The sequence below is a fragment of the Notamacropus eugenii genome, chromosome 3 (genome assembly GCF_028372415.1).
Source record: "Notamacropus eugenii isolate mMacEug1 chromosome 3, mMacEug1.pri_v2, whole genome shotgun sequence".
NCBI classification, from domain to species: Eukaryota; Metazoa; Chordata; class Mammalia; order Diprotodontia; family Macropodidae; genus Notamacropus; species Notamacropus eugenii.
This window is the reverse complement of record NC_092874.1, coordinates 115,752,759-115,776,401: the sequence shown is the minus strand read 5'-3', so window position 1 is coordinate 115,776,401 and position 23,643 is coordinate 115,752,759. Positions and strand designations below refer to the sequence as shown.

Sequence of the window (23,643 nt, the reverse complement as noted above, 5' to 3'; positions counted from 1 at the left end):
TACCCCTGTTTTTTTAAAATCATTGTCACTGCCCAATAATCCTGCCCCAAAAGAATCATCCTTCAAAATAAATCAATGAAGCAAAAAGATACACATTTATTAAGTACCTGCTGTGTTCCAGGAACCATGAAAAGACAAAGACAAACCAACTACTGTCCTCAAGGAAGTTATATGCTCTCATGGAAAATAACATGTATATATAGAAGCATGAAAAAAATATGTCAAGTATATACAGAATAATTTTTTCACATCAAAGAGCGGGGAGCAGGGGAAACCAAAAAATGCTTAATATCGGACATAGCATTTGAAGTGACTTTTGGCAGAAGCTAGGGATTCTAAGAGTCAGAGAGGAGGAGGAAGGGTATTCCAAGCATGCAAAGTCAAGGAGAAGGGAAATGAAAGATTGTGTGAGGGAAGAGGGAAGTAAGCTGGTGTGCCTCGAGTATAGAATGCATGAAGGGGAATAACTTCTAAATCCAATACAGTTATGCAAATCAGCCAAAACATCAATCTGGTCTGAGCCTATCAGTAGCATTCAGAATCCATAGTTCGCCACCTCCCCTGAAAGGAAGGAAATGTGTTTCTTCATCAGCCCTCTGAAATCGATTGGTCACTGCATCAATCTAAACCCGAAGGCCTTTTATTGTTGTTTTATAGGACTGCAGTAACTGTGCTTACTGTTCTTTGGGTTCTCTCACTCTGCATCAGGTTTATCCCATCAATTAAGGAATTAAGCAAGACAAGGCATGAAACCAGTGTGCTCAATACAAACTGGATGCTTTTGCCTCCAAGTCTGTTCACTTGCCATTATCTCTTGTCTTTTGTTTCTCTCACAGGCCTCCCTCTTCCTATCAGCATAACCATTCAGAAGGAATTTATTTTGCTCGTTGCATTTTTTAGAAGTGTTGCTTTTGATGATCTAGGATCCCAAATATAGAGCAGCCGCAACAGCGTCTTCACCCTCTAAGCTCACATTGCTATCCAAAGCTATCCATCAGATTTGTCAGCATATTTGGATTCTTAATTAAACCCTGCTGGATATAGTACGTGTTTCCATTAGCTTCTTCCTCCTATTTATTCCATTATTTTTCTAATTGACATCGCGTCTGACTCATCTGCCCTTGAATCTCAGGTGGCATATTTCATTGCTTTGGCTTAGCCCAAGTTTTTGCTCTTTGATGAATAACTGAAGATTTCATAAACCCACAGTTTGCCATTTCTAAACACTCTTGAATGCTTGTCACCAGTACCTGCTGATCTGTATGTGCTTACAGTCTCCATATCATCCCCTGACTTTCTCTCAGCAATTATTTTTGCAAGTTCTCCAAGAATTCCTAATTAATATAGTTTTCTTTCCTTCATTTTCCCCATTAAAAAAAAACATGAGTTTATTGCCTCTTGGACATTTCCCTGCCTGGTTCTTTAGTCGTAAGTAGCCACTAATGTCAATAACAGGAAAATACTGGCATATTAGTTCATATCACATTTCCATGTGCAAAACACTTTTCCCACAATAACCTTGTGGGGTAGAGAATACAAGAATTATTATTTCTACTTTACAGATGAGGAAACAAACTCAGAAAAGTGAATAACTGCCTACTTTCATATCCAGCTAGCAGGATTCAGAGGTAGACCTTGAATGCAGTTCTCCTGATCCCAAGTCCAGTGTTCTTTCCATCAAACCCAGTCCCCCAGGCAGCCTTCCTGAGTGGTGGACTGGGACTAACAACTCTAATCTTGGCACAGTACCTGGCACACAGTAAGAACTTAATAAATGTTTATTTATTTGTGAGCCTCCCTTTTATAGGTAACACATGAAAAGGTTAAAGGTCTTGAGTTACTCTGCAAGCTAATCAATGAATTACTGACCTTTGTGCTTCAGCATCAGTAGGCCTTGGGCTTAAGAGTCATCTCAAGACATGTGGATGAGTTCTGGTGTACCACGTAAGGTCACTGATCCAGCGACCTCTCCCTCCCCCTCACCCCACCACCTGTTTTTGAGATGGTGGGCTAGGGTCAGGGTGCTTTCTAGGAAGGTTTTATGGGCAAAGCTAAGTGGCCCATGAGAGAATCTGCCCCATTATCCTGAATTGGTGTCATGCTTGAAGAACTTAAAGTATTCTGATTCCTGAGCCGGTGTGTGTTCACTGTGCTATGTACAGAATCCAGTCTGCCCACAAATCACTGGGATGTTTCCTTTTGTCTTACTAATGTCTTTTGTTTTTATATAACATTCATTTTCAAGTATCTCCCTCTACTCAAGTATCTTTCCTCTCCTCAGAAAACCTTCTCTTATACCAGAGGAGAGGGGCTGGAGTAAGGATAGGACCAGAGATTTTATCCAGCTGGGAACTCCTGGATAAAGGACACTCCTCTACCAATGCCAGTCTCTCCCTTCTCTACAGTTTAGAGTCCTAGAGAGTGGCCTGGGACGAGAGATTAAATGGCTTGACCAGAGTCATGTAACAAACATGTCAGGGCCTGTACTTTAAACCATGTCTCTTGGTTCCAAGGCCAGTTCTCTGTCCACCATGACATGCTGCCTCTCTGTACCAAAACAAAATTTAATGCTGTTCAGCAAAACCAACTGACATATCGACATTTGACAACATGCATATCGTCCCACATCCATTGCCCCTCACCTCTTCAGTAAAAAGAAAGAGATATATTATATCTTTTTTTCTCTATGGCCAAGTGTGGTCATTAGTAGTAGTAATGTATAACATTCATTTTTTTTTAAATGGCCTCAATAGATTTATGCACAAACTTTCTGATGTGGGGGAAAAATCTATAGCTGAAAATATTTCAGACACATGATCCACATATAAAGTGCAACTACAGTAAAGTCAGTCAGAGACCTAACTCTTCAGTGATCTCATCAGCACCCAGAGACAGGCTAAAATGAAAATTTTTCTCAAGGATCTTACTTCATCTAAGTTCTGCTGCCAATAGCCAACATCCCTCTGAGAGCCAATCAGAAGGATGTTTATGCCTACCCTTCATTAGCTCTGCCTTAACCCTGGACCCAAAGTAAAATCTGCTACCCCGTGCCCTATCACCCTTGTCATTGGAAGCAGAGGACTCCATTTCTTCAACCTCTCACATTGGCTTTATTTTGTTTTAAGTACCAGACCCAATATTTTAGGTCTCTTTGCTCTGTATCCACGTTGGATCACTTTTTGAAAAGGACACATTGAAAGCAGGAGTGATGTCCTCTTTATGTGTAACATTTACAATTATGTGTACCCCTCCTAAGTGAAAGTGATGATGAAATAGGATTTAATTTTATAACAATACTTGGCATCCCTCAGGAATTCAACACAACTTTCTTGCCTACTTAGAATCAGAAAGCATATAATAGGACCCCACATTTCAGCTAAGAAATCATTCAGTAAAGAGCATAACTGACCTACTGTGTGCAGAGCACTGGGCCAGATTTATCTCCAGCAAGCCATAGCAATTTTTCCTCAGATATTCCTAATCTGAAAAATCAGAGTTACGGACACATTATGCCAACTGGCAAATTAACAAACTTCTTTGAGATTCACTATATATTAAACTGCATATTATAAAACACTATACGTTCTGTCTCACCTAATTTTGGATAGAGTCCTTTTAAAAAAATTTTTTTCCTAAGTGGTATTCAGCACAAAATAGCTCTCCTTAACCTGGACTCACCTTTTGGTAATCAAAAGAACATTTACAGGGCTATGAGACAAACACAATTATAAAAGTACATTATGAAATTAAAATGAAGAACCTAAATAAAAAATCACAGAACAAGAGGCTAATTCCATTCACTCTTTCATATTTCATTATTTGATAACATCAGAAGATGAATCCATCAGAATTACTTTGGCAAGTGCAAACAGGACTATGCCTGATCAATATTTATTAATACCTTCAAAATGGGAGAAGGAGTGGAGCAGACTCCTTAATGGAGTGAATAATTATTCATGCAAATAAAGCCTGGCCAAAGGCAGTGCCAGACCAAAGAGACACAGCTTTAATTGTGCTGAATTAAAAATGCAGATCTTCTTCCAGCCCTGTCATAGAAAACCATAATTAAAAAAAATAATAATCTGATGCACCAAAGAATGATATGTGAATCCTTAAGCTGATCAAGGAAAGCTTCAACCTGAAAGATTTATCATAGAAGGTAGGGAGCAAAGTTTTTGGCTGAGGGAATGAAAGGAAAGCTTCTCCTCATCCCTGTGATTAAAGCCACAGATACAGGAATGTCATTGATTTTTAAAGACAGCAGTGGATGTATCTTGGAGAAATTCTCTGAGGCACTCATACTCTCAAATGAGATACAAAACCCAGGTGCTCTGCCTTTGCTGAAGAGAAGCCTGCATTAAGTTGTGTCGTAGGAAATGTCCTGGGTTTGGAGTCAGAGGACCTAGAATTGAACCCAAGCTCTGCCAATTACTCACTCGTGTGATCCTGGATAAGTCATTTCTCATGTCATACATACTGTAAGTGTGCCCCAAGACTCCATCTCTACACTCACTTGGTGACGTCATTAGCTCCCCTGAGTTTAATCATTATCCCTACACAGGTGACTCCCAGATCTCTATGTGCAGGCCTAGTTTCTACCCTTGAGCTCCAGTCCTGTATCAGCAGCTGCCTACTAAACACTGGGAATTGGGTATTCCACGGGCATTTCAAACTCATCATATCCAAAGCAATTCATTGTCTTTCCCCCTAAACCCATCCCCTCTTCCAAGTCCGATTACTCCCAAGGACACTACCTTCCAGTCACCCAAGATCAAAACTTTGGTAACATTATTGACTCCTCCCTCTCACTGCATATATCCAATCACTTGTGAAATCCTGTCATTTCTATCTCTACAGCATTTCTCATGTTGATCCTTCTCTCCACTCATACAATAATCATTGCAATTCAAGCCCTGATCACTTCTCTCCTTCCTTATTACAAAAACTTCCTAATTGATCTCCCTACCTCAAGTCTCAGCCCCATCTACTCTATCTTCCACCCAGTTACTAAAATTATTTTTCTATAGCATAGGTCTGACCATGTCAGCTTGCTACTTAATTAGCTCCAGAGGCTGTCTGTTACTTTGGGAGTCAAATATGAACTTCTGTTTGACATTTAAAGCTCTTCATAAACTGGTCCATTTCTTACTTTTCCAGTGTTCTTAAATATTATACCCTCCATGTATTCCAAGGTCCAATCATACTGGCCTACATGCCTTCCATCAGATTTAATGCTCCAAGTCCCATCCCCATGTATTTGCACTCACTGTCCTCCATGCTTTGAACGTACCCCTCCCTTTTCACCACGAACTCTAATTTCCTTCAAAACTCAGCTGAAATGCCACCTTGAGTTTTTACATGCAGTATGTCCTAATCTCCCAACTACTAGTGCCCTCCTTCCCAAAGCAGCCTTCCTTTTATTTACTTTGCATATATAATGTCCTTTTCTGGGAACACCATCTCCCTCAACTTGCATTCATAATCACCAGTTGAGTCCCTCCTCAGGTTCTAGGTGTAATCCTGGGGGCTGTGCTTTTAATATTGTAGCTTTCAAGTCACCACCAGTGTGCTTCCCATTAATAATGAGCCAGACTGTCACCAATATTATTTGATATTGTATTGAAAATCCTAGTAATAGCAATAAGAGAAGAAAAAGAAAGGGAAGGAATCAGAAGAGAAAACTAGTTTTGGGATAAGAATTCATTATTTGGTAACAGTTGTTGAGAAAGCTAGAAATCAGTCTGGCAGAAATTGGACATTGACCAGTATTTTACACCATTTACCAAGATAAGGTAAAAATGGATACATGACCTAGATATAAAGAGAGAGATTATAAGAAAATCTGAAGAAAATGGAACATTTTACCAATCAGACTTATGGCTAGGTGAACCATTTGTGAATATACAAGAGACAGAGAACAGTGTGAAGTATAAAATCAATAATTTTGATCACATTAAATCAAAAAGGTTTTATACAAGTAAAACAAATGTAGCCAAGATCATAAGGAAAGTAGAAAATTAAGGGAAAAATTTTATAAACAATTTCTCAGATAATGGTCCCGTATCTCAAATAATTAAAGAACTTTGTCAAATCTATAAGAATGAGTTATTCTTCAGTTGATAAATGGTCAGATGATATGAATAGTCAGTATTCTGATGACTAAATCAAAATGATTTATGGTTTCATAAAAAATGCTCTAAATTATTATTGATTAGAGAAATACATATTAAAACAACCTTGAGATATCATTTTACACCTATCACCTTGGCTAAAATGGTTGAATGAGAAAACAACAAAAGTTGCTGGGGATGTAGAAAAATTGGGACACTAATTCACTGTTGGTGGAACTATGAGCTAATCCAGCCATTGTGGAGAGCAATCTATATTTGTGTCCAAAGAGTTATTAATCTGCCTATATCCATTGACCCAGGAATACCACTACAAGGTCTGTTTCCCAAGATGGTTAGGGAAAAAGGAAAAGAATCTGTATATTCTAAAATATTTATAGCAGCTCTGTGGTGGCAAAGAACTTGAAGGGATGCCCATCCATTGAGGAATGATTGAAGAAGTTGTATTATATGATTATGATGGAATACTGTTGTGCAATAAGAAATGATGAGCTTTGTGATCTTAGAGAAACGTGGCTAGACTTGCACAAAATAATGAAGAGTGAAATGATCAAAATCAAGAGAATATTGTGTACAATAACAGCAACTGTTTTAAGAACAATTTTGAGCAAATATGTTATTTTTTCTATTATACATACCCTAATTAAGTACAAAGGACCCATGAAGGAAGATGCTCTTTGCACCCAGAGAAAGAAGTGATAAACAGAAGTATGTATAGAATGCCTTTACATATACATATATACATGTTTGTGTCTAACAGTAGCCATCTCTACAGCAGAGTGGGAAGAGTGAAGGGGCGGGGGGAGAAAGGTACTTGATAGTTATATATTTAAAAGGAATAATGAGTTGTATGTAACAGATTTTCATTTTCATGTGCAATCATCATTTTTTCTATTCTAAGTTATAGAAGTGCTTGTTTATTTCTTAAGTTCAGAATAAAATAACTAAAATTTGAAAAATTTAAAAAAAACCAACAATAAGCCAGTAAACAATTAGCTTTTGTCATGACCTGTCTTACACATTCCCACAGATATACACAGAACCGATGGGAAGAGTGCGCTCAAGCTCAGCGTATAGTGGTAGTAGGCATATGTGTAAGATTTGTGCATGAATTATTGCTACAATTGCAGAGTCCAAAAGTCCTTTCTCTTCTCATAGAATCTTCATGCTTTCTCCACACTTGGGCTCTTGATTGCCAGGGCTGCCTTTCTGATTCTCTCCCTCTTTACGGGGACTCCCTTTGGTTCTGTGTCCATCTGAAATGTATCTATGTTTCTCACTGGATGTATTTTCCTACTGGTCCAATGTCTCCCCTTCAAAGTTACAAAGCCATTGTGTGTGTGTTTGTGGGGGGGTGAGTAGTGAGTTTTTCTGTTTTTTGGCTAGACTGACTAGGAGAAAGAAATTCATTCCTCCCCTTTCCCAATCCTGAGAATCTCTTTTGAGTTCCGCTTCTGGCTCACCATATCTCTAACTTGTCAGCCATTGGATGAGCTGTCTCTGGCCTAGCTAAACATTATGACTGATGAGGTGATGAAGAGAGCGCTTTTGCCCTCCCCTTCCTGTGCTGGCCTCACTCCATATCTGTTCTCCGTGGCTCTCAGGCTCCTTGGGACCTAGTGGCTTCTTTCTTTGCTGAGCTTACTGTCTGTTCCCCTCTTGACTCAGAAAGGTGTTGGAATCTCATAAAAGGATCAATCTAGAGGCATGTTTACCATTATCTTCATATCTCATTGACACCTTGTGATTCCATTGTGAACTTTCTGTGACGAGAGCTGCTGCAGTAGGAAAGGAACCACACACATATCCACCCTCACATCTATGGTCCCATATACTTATTTTTATACTACACCTTTCCACATTAGAATCCATGAAGGCAGAATCTGTTTTGCATGTGTCCTAGCACATCGTAGGAGGAGGCCTGATTGATTGGTTGATTGATTTTGCCTCTCCTAATCTATAAAATGAAGGAGTTGGACAAGATGAGCTCCATCTAGCTCTGCAATCCCATGATTTTCTTCAGGACATTGCTGTCTTCAAAAAACCTCTTCTCTTTTCTGCTGCCCAGCTCAGGACTGTGCTAGGTGATACCTAGATTTTTCAGTGACAGGAGGATGTCCCAAAAGTCTTAGTGCCGTTTAAAACCACCAACACTGCACTAAGACTTTTGGGAAACCCTGTATCTAAAAGAAGTATGGGCTTAGAGTAGCAGCTGAAAAGGGTAACAGCATTACAAGTTGAAATGATTCTTATAATTTAATCCCAAACCTAGCACCAACTACAGGCCACTAGGACTGCTTCCTTAGATTTCCTCTCACTAAACCACCTACCCAATGCTGTCCATGAGATTAAGGGGCTGTAACATTCTCCATATGGATTTGTCTGACCAGACTGTATTTCAGTTTTCTGCTATTTTCTTCTTCACTCTTCAAATAGATATGTGGCATTCTGGGAGCTTAGGGAGGTGCATTACTCTTGCAGCCAGCTTAGGATAACTCAGGAACCATTGACTATGGCTTTGGAAAGCCTCCCCTGGTCCAACCTGGTCACAGCTGCAACTGGGAAATATTCTTCTCTCTCCGGGCCTCAACACTGTCTTCCCTTAGGCTGCAGGCTTTGCTGTCTCTCTCCCCTTATTTGAACATCTTTATGCTCTGGCCCCTAGAAACTATTCTCTTTACTTGAGTCCCCCCTTTTCTGTTGTAACTGGTTTGCTTGAAACAAATTCTACTAGCTGAGTCATTTTTTATTTGACCCTATGCCCTGCTATGGGGCAGCTAGATGGCTCAGTGAATAGTGCTGAGCCTGATGTCAGGAAGACCTGAGTTCAGGTCCAGACTCAGGCACTTACTAGCCACATGACCAAGGGCAAGTCACTTAATCTTTGTTTGTCTTAATCTGCTGGAAAAGGAAATGGCAAACCACTCTAGTACCTTTGCCAAGAAAACCCTATGTACATTATCATAGATACTGTATGCATGATACTGTCCCTGGGAGTCTTGAAGAGTCAGACACCAATGAATAATAACACAGTGTCCTACTATGCCCTGGGACCTGAGACTTGAGACCTCCTGGACCTGAGTGGCCCTTTACCCACTCCTTAATTCTGAGCCCACCCCCCCTTCTGGGACCCTACTTTACCTCCCGGGAATGGATACCTTTTCTTGTTTTCATTTAGGGATCAAGCCACTGCTCCAACTCAGGATGATAAAATCCAGACGCCCCTCCCACCCTCCTTTACAACCAGCCTACCAAGGAGAACTTCAAGTGCACTCTGCAACATCAGCCTATTCTGGCCCCCTTGGTAACTGGGCAGGATCACAGCATCGCCCATCCAGCCTATGAGTTAGTCTGGCCCTTCATTTTCTCTTCCTTTATTTTACTGTTCATTAGTATACCCACTGGAGAGCTGCATAGAAAAAAATAAGAGGAAAGGAAGCTCTAATCTGCCAGTTGAGCAGCATGTCTGCAGCTGGATAAACATGGTCCAAAGATGGGGGAAACCCTTGGCAGAAAGGAGATTTGGAAGTGATATCTCGGGTTAGGTTATTCTCAGGTCCCTCTCTTTCAGATTTCCAGTTAATATTGTCACCTTCTCTGTTTAATTCTTTTGTTAAATATTGTAACCTGGGCAGAACTCGAAGAAAAAAATCTTTAAAAGTAATCATACTTAATTATCCACCTTCAGATCTTTGTTACAGAAAGACAAGCCGATTTGGGGGAAAAGGGTTAGTTCTGCTTAGGCTGGTATTTCACATTAATAGCAGATATAATCTTGTTCCCTCCCAGCCAGGAATACCCATTAATTTGGAGTTGAACAGGAGAACAGGAAGAGAAGGACAAGATGAGGAAGCTGAAAAATTGTATAGTTCCTCCAGAGTTAGGTCTTCATAGTGACTTGTTATTTGGTTTGAAGCTATGTGAATTACTAGGTTAGACACACCCATATTCGAATGCAAATGTGAAGGCTGTGTAAATAGATTTTCAATTATGCGCCTCAATGCTCTGTTCCATTAGCATGGAAAATAGAAAGTTGCCTCTATATGTAAGTTTCAAGTTATTACTATTTCCCATACCATGGTTGAGTTAGTTATACAGGTATCCCTTGCAACTCATGATTTTTCCATCTACAGTTGTAAGTATTCATGGTACAATTACCATGTACCACTACCATGCCCCACCACACACACCCACAACTGGTGTGAGACTTGAATTATATATATTTTTAAAATCATAGGTTTTCTGTTTATACAACAGGATTTCAGAATAGGAAAGAAAGTAAGGAGGAAGGATATGGGTGGGGAGGAAAAGAGGTACTCCCCAGGGAGCACAGTTGTCTCAATCCACCTACCCTGTTACCTTAGGACAGAATAGAGATGATAGTTGAAGTTGGGGGGGGGGGAAGGGGATAAGAGACTAGAACAGTATCTTCTGTGGCCCTTATTGTAGGCTAAACCTTATTAAGTCCAGGATCACTAAAGGAAGAAACTTAGAGATACTCAAAATAACATTTTCTACTTCATTCTGGGGATTCCTAGTAAACGGAAGCCCAAAGTTGAGCATGGCCCCAGGAGAGCATGTTTTTTCCCTCCTGCACACACTCAAGTATGCCCAAAGTTACTTCTGTGCTTCTTCTCTGGGCCCACATCTAGGTCAGGTGTGGGGAACCTGCTGTCTGGAGGCCATGTGTAGCCCTCTAGGTTCTCAAGTGCAGTCCTTTGACACAATCCACACTTCACAGAATAAATCCCCTTAATAAAAGGTTATCTGCAAACTCACCTCGCATACAGATTTAGAGCTCTCCTTTCTCCCATTCCTCCCTCCTCAGGACTCAGAATTCCTTCTCCTTCCCCCCACCACCCCCAGACCTCAGAATCTACTCCTGCAAATTGGAACTGACGCTCTGTTGCCTATAAAAATAGGGATTTTTTGTTGGTTAGAAAGCTGCATATATCATCTGTTCTTTTGACTGATGTACATTTATTTTCCTAATGGTAGTTACAGTTTCATCATTTGTAGTTATCTATTCCATATACTGCTAACTTGACTACTGTAGCTACAAATGACTCCATGAGAACCACTGTTCCCAAGGGTGAAAGAGAGTGAGGAGGGTTAACCCTATCTTTCCCCAGGCCCTTCCCACTCTAGGTGATCCAGAATGTTACCTTGAAACTTTTGTTGACAGAACAAATTGAAGGTGAAGAGGAAAGAATGGGGACAGTCTACACGAACCAGAACCTATAGACTTGGCCCACAGCTCAGATCTCTATTCTATAAACTGGAAAACACCCTTACTTTCTCAGAGATCAGTCAGTCAACCAACGTTTCTGAAGTACTTCCTCCATGCTGGGCACACTCAGCTCTGATGAGACACAGAAAAGTAAAAACTCCTCTTTGGAAGGCTAAGATTCTGGGGAAGGAGACAGTTTGTGTCCATTCACCCCCATGGGGACAGCTGTTACTGCTCTTCTGATGGTTAATGATGAAGACAGAGCTCTGGTTTTCCTAGGGCCCCAACAGCGGTGACTAAATTATTTATTCTAACCGGGCTACAGAATTTAATGTAAAGTTTTACTCTGGGAACACATTCTAATGGTATGGAGGCTACAATTTCTCTCTTTTCTCTTTGGGCCATAATATTATTGCCCCTGTCTCCTTACCTTCCCAAGGAAAGTATAGAAGCTACCGTGCTAATTTGAATTAGTTTTTGCTACTGTATACGATTCTGGAAGATAAATGAATTTTTGTCTGTTTTAAATATTCATGTTTCTTTATGAACTAATATATCATCACAGTTAGGGGAGAATTTTTTCTCTCTAACTCTACAAAATACACTATCAGTCAACCTGTCAGTAGTGTATAATAACTTGGGTTTGCAGTTCCTGGATACCATTCATCTAAGGATCTCAGAGTCTCTATAAGTGTCCCCATTCTCTCCTTTATAGTGTCATTGTGGAGTAGATAAGTGTTTTCAGTGTATAGTGGATATTGGCACATTAAAGAATTAAGTGGTGTGCCCTTTATCACTTGTCACATGTTGGAAGAGACAGGGCTAGGAATCTGGGAATTTTTTTTCTGTGGCCTTCTGTGGCCTTCATCAGCCTTGGAAAACCATTCTCTCCAGATAACTAGCACACCTACTCAACTAATACGGTAGATTTACAATGAAGCTTATTGTAATTCCCAGGCAGTAACCACCCTCTACCTTTCCAAGAGATATGTCCCCAAGAAAGATTTCGAAATTGTGTTAGTTTAATGAGAACCCTTTTCCTTTCTAGTTTATAATAGCTGACATTTATAGAGCTCTTTGAGGTTTGCGTAATGCCTTAGATGGATTTTCTCATTTTCTCCATACAACCACTCTATGAGGTTAACTGACTATGAATTTTATTGTCCCCATTTTATAGATAAGGAAACTGAAACGCAGATTAAGTGATTTGTTTGAGTCATACAACTAGTGTCAGAGCTAAAATTTGAACCCACACCTCCCCTAGTTCTGTGTCCAATATTTCTTCTCTAGTTCTTCCCAGATGGACCTCATTTATTTTACTGATATGATTATTAGACAAGATGCTAAGGAGGAATGTTATAGACATGATATATCTTGATATTAGGAAAGTTTTTGATAAAGTCTTTTATGATATCCTTGTAAACAAGATGGAGAAATGCGAACTACATACAGTTAGGTAACTGAATAACCATTTCCAAAATGTATATTAATGGATGGATCCCAGGCTGTAAGCCAGTTTTTAGAGGCATGCCACAGGACTCTTTCCCATTTGTCTCTATAAACAATAAGAAAATGCTCAAGAAGTCCCTAGACACAAAATTTAGGGTGCTGTAAAATTAGCAGGAAGGTGTCTGGGTCAGTAACAGATGGTCCTTGACTTTATGATCATCACGAACACTACACATTCGCATGTGAGTAAGTATCCAGTGCGATTATTTCTCACTGCCTTTGGGTGCACAACAAAACCAGCTCTTTTTGTTTGCTTCCCCAAGGCCAGCCTGTGAGCCCTGCTTCCACAACCATGGAACTTCCTTTACAGTGACAATGTTGATATTGCTGTGGCTCAGTTTCTTCAGCAGTATGTTTACTCAGACAAGGATTCCATCTTTAAAGTACTAACAGTTTAAATGAATGTTTATGGCCAGGCTAAAGGCTGAAGGGGATTTAATACTCTCTGCTTCCTCTTCCTCCACTCTCCTACTGTCACTCTGGAAGTGAAAGTGGACTGCACAAACTTTAGGGTCATTTTGTATTTTTATCTGCCCTCTGGGTCACCCTAGCCAAGGAATTCCTCCCTTTTTGGTGATAAAACTTTCTGTACTTGGCTGATAAATTTGGCCGAAGCACTCATGATTATCCCGAGTTTTTCCATCTTGGTAGATTCTGCCACAGTTTGTGCTCTGCTGACATAGCCTTCGACCCCAGGACCTCTTCCACACCTTAATAAGGCCTTAGAACAAGAGGTCAAGGAAGTGATTCAAGTGGTCACATTCTGAGTCCATCAAGAAAAAGAGGAAAGACTCCCTCAAGACCCCACCTTACCTCCCCCTTAACAAATATAACAGAATCCCATCATAACACAACCTGTTAACTTAGGTTCAGCAAACACACTAGTGTTTGCTGGTGTGGTCACATTTCCTGGAACCTATAAGAACCCCGCAAAGTAAAATAAAATAAAAGCCATAACAATATAACATAAGAAAGAAGCTTACAGATTTCTTACTTCAATGGGTGAAATAAACAGAAAATAGAAATGAACTGGAATAGGGGAATTGGCAAACTTATACATTTGTCCAATTTCTAAAGTTTAAAAAAAAACTTTCTGAGACAAGCTGGTCATACTAAACTTTAAGATTGCCATCAGAAAGGATAACCATAGCCCCAAAAGTTATTTCTTTTAAGTCAGTAAGTTACCCATGGCTAATAATAGTTTATTCACAAACTGTTAGAACTCAAAGATCATCTAGTCCAGTGGTTCCTAACCAGGGGATCTGTGAAATTTTTTTTTAGTATTTCAATAACTGCATTTCAATATAATTGGCTTCCTTTGTAATCTCATGTATTTTAGTTTATGAATTTAAAACCATTGTTTTGATAAGAGGTGTACAGGCTTCACCAGACCATCGAAGAAATCCAAATCAAAAAAACAAAAGTTAGGAACCTAGAAGCTCAAGTTTCCTGACACCAGAATCAAATTGATCCAAAAAGGAAGGAAGGAAGGAAGGAAGGAAGGAAGGAAGGAAGGAAGGAAGGAAGGAAGGAAGGAAGGAAGGAAGGAAGGAAGGAAGGAAGGAAAGGAGGGAGAGATGGAGGGAGGGTGGGTGGGAGGAAAAGAAAGAAAAAAAGAAAGTTTGTGTCCTTAAACACTGTAGGGGCAGTTAAAGTTTAAAGCTTGGCTCTGATGTCATCTCCTCCATGAAGTGCTCCCTGATTTCCTCCTCCTCTTAGTAATGTTCTTTATTGATAAAGCACTTTCTACTTCTCTTACATACTTATCATGTTGTATTTTGTATTGGACATATCTGTGCATAGTCCTGTTCTCTTCTAGAGACTTTGCATCTCCCCCAGTAAATATATAGCACATTGCCCTGCATGCAGTAGGTGCTAAATACACATTTGCTAAGTTAAATTAAACAAAGTGATAGCTACTCATACCCTCTCAGTGTTTGGGGGTTCCCCCCCCATCTCCAAAATAGGTGCCATGCTAAGAATCAGCCCAGTGATAACAGTTATTAAAAGTAGAAAGCACATCCATAGAAGACATGGAACCACCATGCATCTCCACTGGATTCATTTATAGGTTCCTGGGGTATGAACAATGTACTTAGTCTGACTAAAAATGTGTTTATTATAAGACCCCATTAAAGCACTTTTCTTTCTGTGATTTTCCCAGGCAGTACTATGAGATGCTGTATAACACAGCTGATGAGCTCCTGAACCTGGTGGTTGACCAGGGGGTCAAGTACACGGAACTGGAGTACATTCACGCCTTAAATTTGCTGCACCGAAGTCAGACAGGCGTTGGGGACCAGAGCACTCAGAACATGAGGCTCCAGCGCCTCAAAGAGATCATCTGTGAACAGGCTGCTATCAAGCAAGCCACTAAGGATAAGAAAATAACCACCGTGTAATCCATGCCTCCTGGTCTGCTGTAATACAGTAGGGGCTGTGATCACAAACCTCTCCTGCTGGAATGGCCAGTGGTCACTACATGTATGCTCACTTTTGGTTTGCTCTGTTTTTATCCTACATCTTCTTTGGTATATAATCTGATCAATTCTGCCCTGAGGAGTCCGCCCTCATATCCCTAGTGGAGGGACCTCTAAAGAGAGGGTTTGATGTGGTAACTTCCAAAAGGATTCAGAGCGGGAGTGGAGATTTTGCCGCATGGTTGGGATTTGGGTAGGGAAGGAAGAATGTCCAGCTCCTGTTGCCTCCTCTGCTTACAAAAACTGTGACTGTTAAAAGTCCCTTTGCATAATCTCATTGATCTAAAAGCTGTTCTGGGCTTTGTATTTCATAGACAATAAGGTTCTTATTCCCTTGATGCTATTAATTTTTAGTACAAAGAAATATCTAGTTCTACATTCACTACTCTTGCCCAAGGCCTACCAAAGCAGTTAACTGAATGTTCAAGGCAGACCATGGTCTCCAGGGTGGCTTTTTATGACCAGAATAGGAGACCTTCCTTTGGGCATCTGAGGCTGGATCACTTGTTCCCATTCTGCCACACCAGGGCAGCATTATTATGGAATATTTTGTTAGCTGTGTAGTTTTTTTCTGATTTATCTGAACCAAGAGCCATCACATTAGTGGTAAGGAGTGCAACCAACTATGGAAGCAGGGATTTCCCCCACACACACACTTTCCAAGAGGAAATGTTCCTTAAAGGATATTATGATGACTGATAATTACCAACAAGTTAAATGGAGCTAAAATACTGCCTTATTCTCCAAGTCTGTCCCAGTAGCCTCCTCAGATTTACACAAATGGGCACAAAGACAATTCCTTTCTTGGCTTCCAGGTCAAGCCAGTTCTCAAAGTAACTTGTGTTGTTACCCTTCCTCTAGCACACCCTGCTCTGATGCCATTCACCTCACTCTCAAGTGTTGTTGGCCCCTCCATGTTTAAACATCATTGAAACCTTAGAAGGACAACACACTGTGCACTGTCTGTGCTCCGTCTTCTTTGTAGGTGGAAGGAGAAGGGATGCCTCTGTCACTGATGGTCTTGAATTTCACAAACTGCTTGTATAACTTTGGGCTTGGGGAAAAATGGGAAATTAAAGGACATTTTGAGAATCCTTAAAGTGTGTGTGTTGCATTGATTTTGTTTTCATTTCATTAGGACCCCATGGCCTCTGACTCCCCTTCTAGCCCAAATCTGTGATCCTGAGATCCTTCTAATTATCTGCATTGGAAAAAGGCCTTGTGGAACCTGGACTGCCTGAGGCAGCATGTCCTGGCAGTTAAAGGGCTGGCCTGGGAATCAGCAACCCAATTTAATAAACACTTTTAGCACCTGTTACATCCCAGGTACCCCAAACTCTGGATACACAAAAATGAAAGTCCTCATCTCACAAGGAGCTTGCAGTCTGCAGGACAATGTGGGTTCAGTTCAATTTAATGAAGGTTTATTAAGTGCCTACTATGTTCTAGGCCCTGAGCCAAACACTGCAGATATAGATAAGAAAAAGAAAGATACACCTGGCCCTCAAGGAGTTTACAAGAAGACAGCCCCCATGAGAAGGCAGGAGAGAGACTGGGTGACGGGGCCCAGGAAGCATCAAACCAGGCAGGGGCCTCAGAACCCAAAGTTTAGCTTCTGCACTCTATAAAGGAAAGCAATGGGAGAAGTTTGCTACTCCTGCCTCCCCCCCAGAGAGGAGAAAAGACTGAGGGAGGTGGTGTCAACCCAAATCGTTTGAGGATAACTAGGTGGCCCAGTAGATAGAGTGCCAGGCTTGAAGTCAGGAAGACTCTTCTTCCTGAGTTCAAATCTGTCCTCAGACACTTATTGACTGTGTGACCCTGGGCAAGCCACTTTAACTGTTTGCCTCATTTCCCACTCTGTAAAATGAGCTGGAGAAGGAAATGAAAATGACAACCCACTCCAATATCTTTTGCCAAGAAAACCCCAGTTGAGATCAAGAAGAATCAAACACCACTGAAAAATGACTGAACAATATTTGAGGCAGGATCCAGTACTTGTTGAATTACATTAAGGAGAATAATTTCATTACCACTTCTTAAACCTTCTGTCCCTTCAGGTTTATGCAGATGGGTTCTTAATAAATGAATGTTTATTGATTGATTGAAGTAACCTAATCCAAACTTTCCTTGTAAAGAGGATTATCGTTCCTCTAGGCTTGTCTAGATAAGAGTTCTGAACCCTAGGCCCCTGGACTTCTGTTCTAAAAATATTTTGGTAACTATTTCAATATAATTGGTTTCTTTTCTAATCCTATGTATTTTGTGTGTTTAAAAAAAAACTATTCAGAGAATAATAATGATAATAGCCAGTATTTACATAGCCCCATAAGGTTTGAAAAGCACTTTACATATATTATCTAATGAGAAGGGGCTATGTGCTCCACCAGACTGCTAGAGGAATCTGAGATTTTTTTTCAAAAAAATTTTTTTAAAGTTAAGAAACCTTGGGCTACATAAAGCTAAGAACCATTCCATCTTGAAGATTCTTTTAGTCTGTGATTTACAGGCATCTTTCACTCCCAAATCCAATTAAAACAACCACTTTCGGGCATTTTCATCTCATCAAAATTTTTATCCCACTTAACTGTAGGATTTTTTAAGTGACTGCATCCCAAACTCACTAGAACAACTGATTTCAGGTGTGTGTCTCATTATATGCATCCAATTTTAGATATAACTAGTTCTTTTCTACATCTGATTACATACCTTGTAATTAAGCGCATCTCATGATACCCATTCCTTATGAGAATAACTACGTCCAGGTCTTGAAAGACAGGTTGTTGCCTGCTAGAGCTGAAACAGACCCAAGCTATTAGGGAATAACTCAGAGCTCCCAAAGCCTCCAGCTCTGCGAAAGGGTGCTGTAACTAGTAACTACCCTAGAGCTACTGCCTTGTAGAAAGAGTTTGTTCACAGCTGCCTAATCTTCTTGGAATGCTCCCACCTACAGTCATTGTAACCTTGAAAAAAAACTTAATGGAAAAACTACATTAAGAGATCTTGATAAGCCCTTGTTGTGAAGCTGTGTACCACCAAATTCCTTCATGCTACTTCAAGTCATTTTTCACAGCTTCTACTCCCATCTATTTGAGTTCTATATTTTGGAAATTGGGTTCCTGTAACAATTTGCATTCACATATTACACCTCTTGAATCAGGGAGCCTGAGAGCTGGTGGTTTGGATCAGGGGTGTGACTTACTTGGAAGTCAGCTGATGCTACAAATTAGGGCTTGAGTGATCATTTTGTTGACTCTGTAGACTTTAAAGTGATGGAGAAAATGTTAAAAATGTAAATAAAACTTTAAAGTGTGTCATTCATATGTCTTCCCCCCCCACCCCCCCACTGAGAGTCAGTTATTAAACATTTACCAACATATCTCTGTCTTGTACCTTTGGAAAGTACCCCTAAACATGATCTTGACCTGGTCCACTCAGCCATGTTGGAGCTACAGATGTGGGCTTCTGGAATATAAGCAGCAATTATCAGTTTCAGGAATCAAGACCAGGGAGTCCCACTAAAAGAAGGTAGAGGCTTCAGCCCCAGGAGCCAGCCAGATTTGGACCAGACTGATTAGGACAGATGCTGCGATTTTAGGAGACAGAAAACGATTGTCCTCCTAACTGGGTTCAGAGACAAAATGATTCCAAATTCTCACAGGTAGGAAAAGGTCAATAGAAACTGATCAATCTATAACTCACCAGTGGTAACCTAACAGTACTGATAACCAAGCTGGCTTCCTACTTCTTAGCAGAGAAGCAGTGAACTACAAGTATAAGTTGAGATACGTATCTTCAGACATGACCAGTATGTTGGCTTATTTTCCTTAACTGTTGTTCAATCGTTTTTTAGTTGTGTCCAACTCTTCATGACCCCATTTGGGGTTAAGTGACTTGCCCAGGATCCCACAGCTAGGAAGTGTCTGAGACCAGATTTGAACCCAGGGAGAGGAGTCTTCCTGACTCCAGGTCCAGCAATCCACTGAACCACCTAGCTGCCCTTCTGCTTAAATGTGCTTATTTGTTATAAGAGAGGGAAAATTGGAGAAACGATTGGGAAGTGACAGCCATGTCAAGAAATAGAAGAACATCAGTAAAATGTTTTAAAAGAGAAAGGCACTGACTTGCAATCAGCCTGGTCCAGTGAAGAAAGCATTGGCTCTTAGTTCAAGTTCTATCTCTGATGCTTATTAACTCCGTGACCTTAAGCGAGTCTCAACCTCACTTACTTTCAGTTTTCTCCTTTGTAAATGAGGGAATTAGACTCAATCATAGGTAACAAACTATGGGGCCAAAAGGGCTGCATGTGGCCCACAACCCTCCTGAGTGTAACCTGAGGCAAACGAAAATGAAATTAGAAATATATAACAAAATGAATAAAATCATAGTAAAACATGGATCAGCAGCTAGGTGATACAGTGGATTGAGTGCTGGACCTGGAGTCAAGAAGACTCATCTTCATGAATTCACATCCAGCCTCAAACACTTAACTAATTGTCTGAGACCATGGACAAGTCGCTTAACCCTGTTGGCCTCAGTTTCCTCTTCTGTAAAATGAACTGGAGAAGGCTATGGCAAACCACTCCAATATCTCTACCAAGAAAACCCTAACATCACTGAGAGTCAGACGCAACTAAAAAATTACTGAAAAACAGAAACAAAACATAGATAATGTTAACATGTTGTTGTCCGTCATTTTCAAAGAGGACCATGACATCAGGAAGGTGATTTCATGACTTGCAAGTGAACTGGATTTAAGTGAAGGAGGTCTGTGCAAACTCACCAGCCTCACTTTCTCCTCTAGAGCTATCTGGGTCCAGTGGGAAGACATAGATCAGGATGACTGGAGATGGTTCTAGACATAGATCAGGATGACTGGAGATGGTTCTGGATACAGTGGCAGATCTTGGCCTTTTTAAGCTAAGGTCTTTCCTAGGTCTCAGCTTGACTGAGGCAACACTCATTTAGTGATTAAGGATAGGTAAGAAATAAGGCAAAGAATGACCTCTTTTACCTAGTCGAAAATAAAATCAATCTGAGGGAAAGACCCTAGGTTTCTAGCCAAACAGAAACAATTACTATTTACATCCACTCTGAGCCATTGTTGGCCGATCTGTGAGAGCCAGAGTGATCTGGGTTTAAGGCAAGGTCCTTAAGAAAGAAATATAGCCTGTAAACCCCAGGATGTCTTCCTAGGTTTCAGTGATCAAAATTTACATTCCTCTGGGCAGAGCACTTGCAGATAAGGGCTTGATACCCTATGTGGACAGAGAAGAGGGGTGGATGGAGGAAAGGAGCGAAAGAAAGAAAAGGAAGGAGCTGTGTTGCACATTTCGAACTCATCTACAATCCACAGGAATTCTTATGTATAGTTTTAGAGGCCCTTTTTATATCTGTTTGACACTATTTCTATGACCCTAGAGTCAACTTGCTAGCAATTTGACTGGGAAAGTCATGACCTTATATATAGAAGGATGATAAAACCTGCCCTTTTGTGAGACTCAAACGAGATAATGTAAATGAAAGAAATTTCAAAGTAATAAAATATACTACGGAGGCAAGATATGTCATCATCCACAGAGTTCTACTTGAAAAATCAAAATGTGTAAAGGAACGTGTAAACCTAAGACCAATTGTCCTAATTTGGGAGAGTTGTGAGAGATTATGCATAATTTGAAAAAGGTGTAATGAGTTGGACTTAATGTAGAGAAGGTGTCATGCTATGCCAAGAACAAGAGAGTGTAAAGGACAATTAGATTCAGGAAATATCCAAACCTTGTCCTAATTAGGCATCAATGTAATAAGAAATGCATAGTTAATAAGTGTGTGATCAGATGTGAAGCCCAGAAGTTATGCCTTGAACTGAAGTTGTCTGTGATCCACATAGATGAATGGGCTTGTCCTCATTGGCACTTCCTGGAATTATATATCTACCATAGGGTTATCCCTGGAAACAAAATGTTGTAATGAGATGCACACACCAGACAGCAGTTATTCCAACCAGGCAGGGATGTAATGGGATGTGCCTAATTATCAAGGATGTAGGAAGATGCAAAGCCCACCAGAATGAAGCCTGAAATAAAGAGGTGTAATGAGATGCAAACACCTGAAAGAAGTTTCTGCTAAGTGGTCTGGGTGTAATGAGATGCACGTAATTTGAAGGATTGTAGTATGAGGCCAAAACAACTGAGTGAGGGCAAGAAATTTGAAAGGATTGTAGTATGAGGCCAAAACAACTGAGTGAGGGCAAGAAATTTGAAAGGCGTAATGAGGTAGGCATCTGGAGCAGGTTATCCACAGTCCAGCTGGGCTGTAATGAGTTATACATCCTTCAGTGAGTGCCAATTCCAACAGACATAATTTATTGACAGTTAAAAATGAGATGGAAAACAAACAAAAGAGTGAAAATGGAAAACAGAGTAAAGGAAGGGCCCCCACCTGAAGGTGGCTGTCCTAATTGGATTGGGATGTGTGCAAATGCACATCATTAGCAAGGGATATGGAAAAGGGGAGGGGAGAGAGCCACCACAAAAAAAAACAACACATTTCTGAAACTGAAGGGTGGAATGAGAATACATGTCCTGAAAACAATATCTTCCTTTACCTGGGGCACAATGAGATGTGGATAGCCTAGGGTAGTGAATAAAGGGGCCAACCTTGGACTCAGGAAGACCTATGTTCCAGCCTCAACTCTGACCCTTGTAAAGTCACTTAATCTTGAAGCCTACTTGAAAACTAAGACTAGTAAGTTACAGACTAGTTGCAGAGGAGTTCCCTATGTAGATGAAATCTGAGATCCAGCTCCATACCCCACCTTCAAATAAAAACATCAAAATAAAGTTTTGTGGAGGTGAGGAAGAAAATTCTGAGTCTTGTGTGGAAATGAAAAGGAATAAGGAGATGCTCACACCTGGACAGAGGCAGAGTCAGGTTCAGCCCTTCCATTCCATGGATTAAACACTCTACTACAATGCTACCTTCATCCTTCACTTCTCTCTGGGCTCTGTTCCTGTATACTTGGCTTTATATCTCCACCATGATGCAACAGCATTCTTTTTTTTTTTAATATGTAATTTATTTATTTTCAGTTCTTAACATTCACTTCCACAAGAATTTGAACTCAAAATTTTCTCCCCATCTCTCCTCACTCGCCACTCCAGGACAGCACGCACCCCCCCCCACCCCCACCCCTTCCTCCAGTCTGTCCTCCCTTCTATTATCCAGCCTTCTTCCATCGCCCTTCTCTATTTTCCTGTAGGGCAAAATAGATTTCTATACTCCATTGTCTGTATGGCTTAATTTCCAGTTGTATGTTAAAACAATTTTTAACATTCATTCTTAAAGCTTTGGGTTCCATATTTCTCTCCTTCCCTCCCCACCCACCCTCATTGAGAAAACAAGCAATTCAATATAGGTCATACATGTGTAATAATGCAAGGCACTTCCACAATAGTTATGTTGTAAAAGACTAACTACATTTCCCTCTGTCCTATCCTGCCCCTCATTTATTCCATTCTCTCCCTTGACCTGCCCTCCCACAATAGTGTTTGCTTCTGATTATCCCTTTCCCCAATTTACTGTTCCTTCTATTATCTTCCCTCTCCTATCCCCTTCCCCCTTGCCTTCCTGTTGGGTAAAATAGATTTTCATATCCAGTTGAGTGTGTATTATTCCCTACTTAAGCCAAATCCCATGAGAGTAAGGCTCAATTATTTCCTTTCATCTCCCCCCTCTTCCTTTCCATTGTAAAAGCTCTTCCCTCTTTTATATGAGATGATTTGCTACATTCTACCTCTCTCTTTCTCTTACTCCTAGTGCATTCCATTCAACAGTAAATTTTATATTTTTTTAGGTATTTTCCCTTCATATTCAGCTCACCCTGGGCCTTCTTGTGTGTGTATATATTTTCTTCAGCACTTTTCTGAGTCTCCTTTTTCAAGCTATTGACTTGCTTTTCATGATTTTTTTACATTGCTCTCATTTCTCTTCCCAATTTTTCCCTCCACCTCTCTTACTTGATTTTCAAAATGCGTTTTGAGCTCTTTCATGGCCTGAGACCATTGCAAATTTATTTTGGTGGTTTTGGATGTAGAAGCCTTAACTTTTATGTCTTCCTCTGATGGTATATTTTGCTCTTCCTCATCTGAAAAGATGGAAGAAAAAGATAGCCTTCTATTGTCTTATTTTTTTTCCCCTTTTTTGGTCATTTTCCCAGCCAGTTGACTTTTGAGTCCTTTGTGAAGTGGAGGGTATACTTTAGGGACCTGTAAGTTCTCAGTTCCTCCAAGGTGGTACA

General features: G+C 40.4%; 1 protein-coding gene across 4 annotated transcripts in view; it reads left to right on the top strand.

Annotated features, from left to right (window-relative positions):
• Nucleotides 1–16,447, top strand: part of EXOC4 (exocyst complex component 4) — a 945,346-nt gene extending 928,899 nt beyond the window's left edge. For 3 of the 4 annotated variants that reach the window (XM_072650117.1, XM_072650119.1, XM_072650120.1), the window contains one exon: nt 15,032–16,447. In XM_072650117.1, the coding sequence (XP_072506218.1) occupies nt 15,032–15,269 (238 nt within the window). In that variant the 3' untranslated portion in view covers nt 15,270–16,447. Of the gene's footprint in view, nt 1–9,306; nt 9,452–15,031 lie in introns of those variants that run through there. The other variant, XM_072650118.1, reaches the window with a different exon arrangement.
• Nucleotides 16,448–23,643: the final 7,196 nt, after the last annotated feature.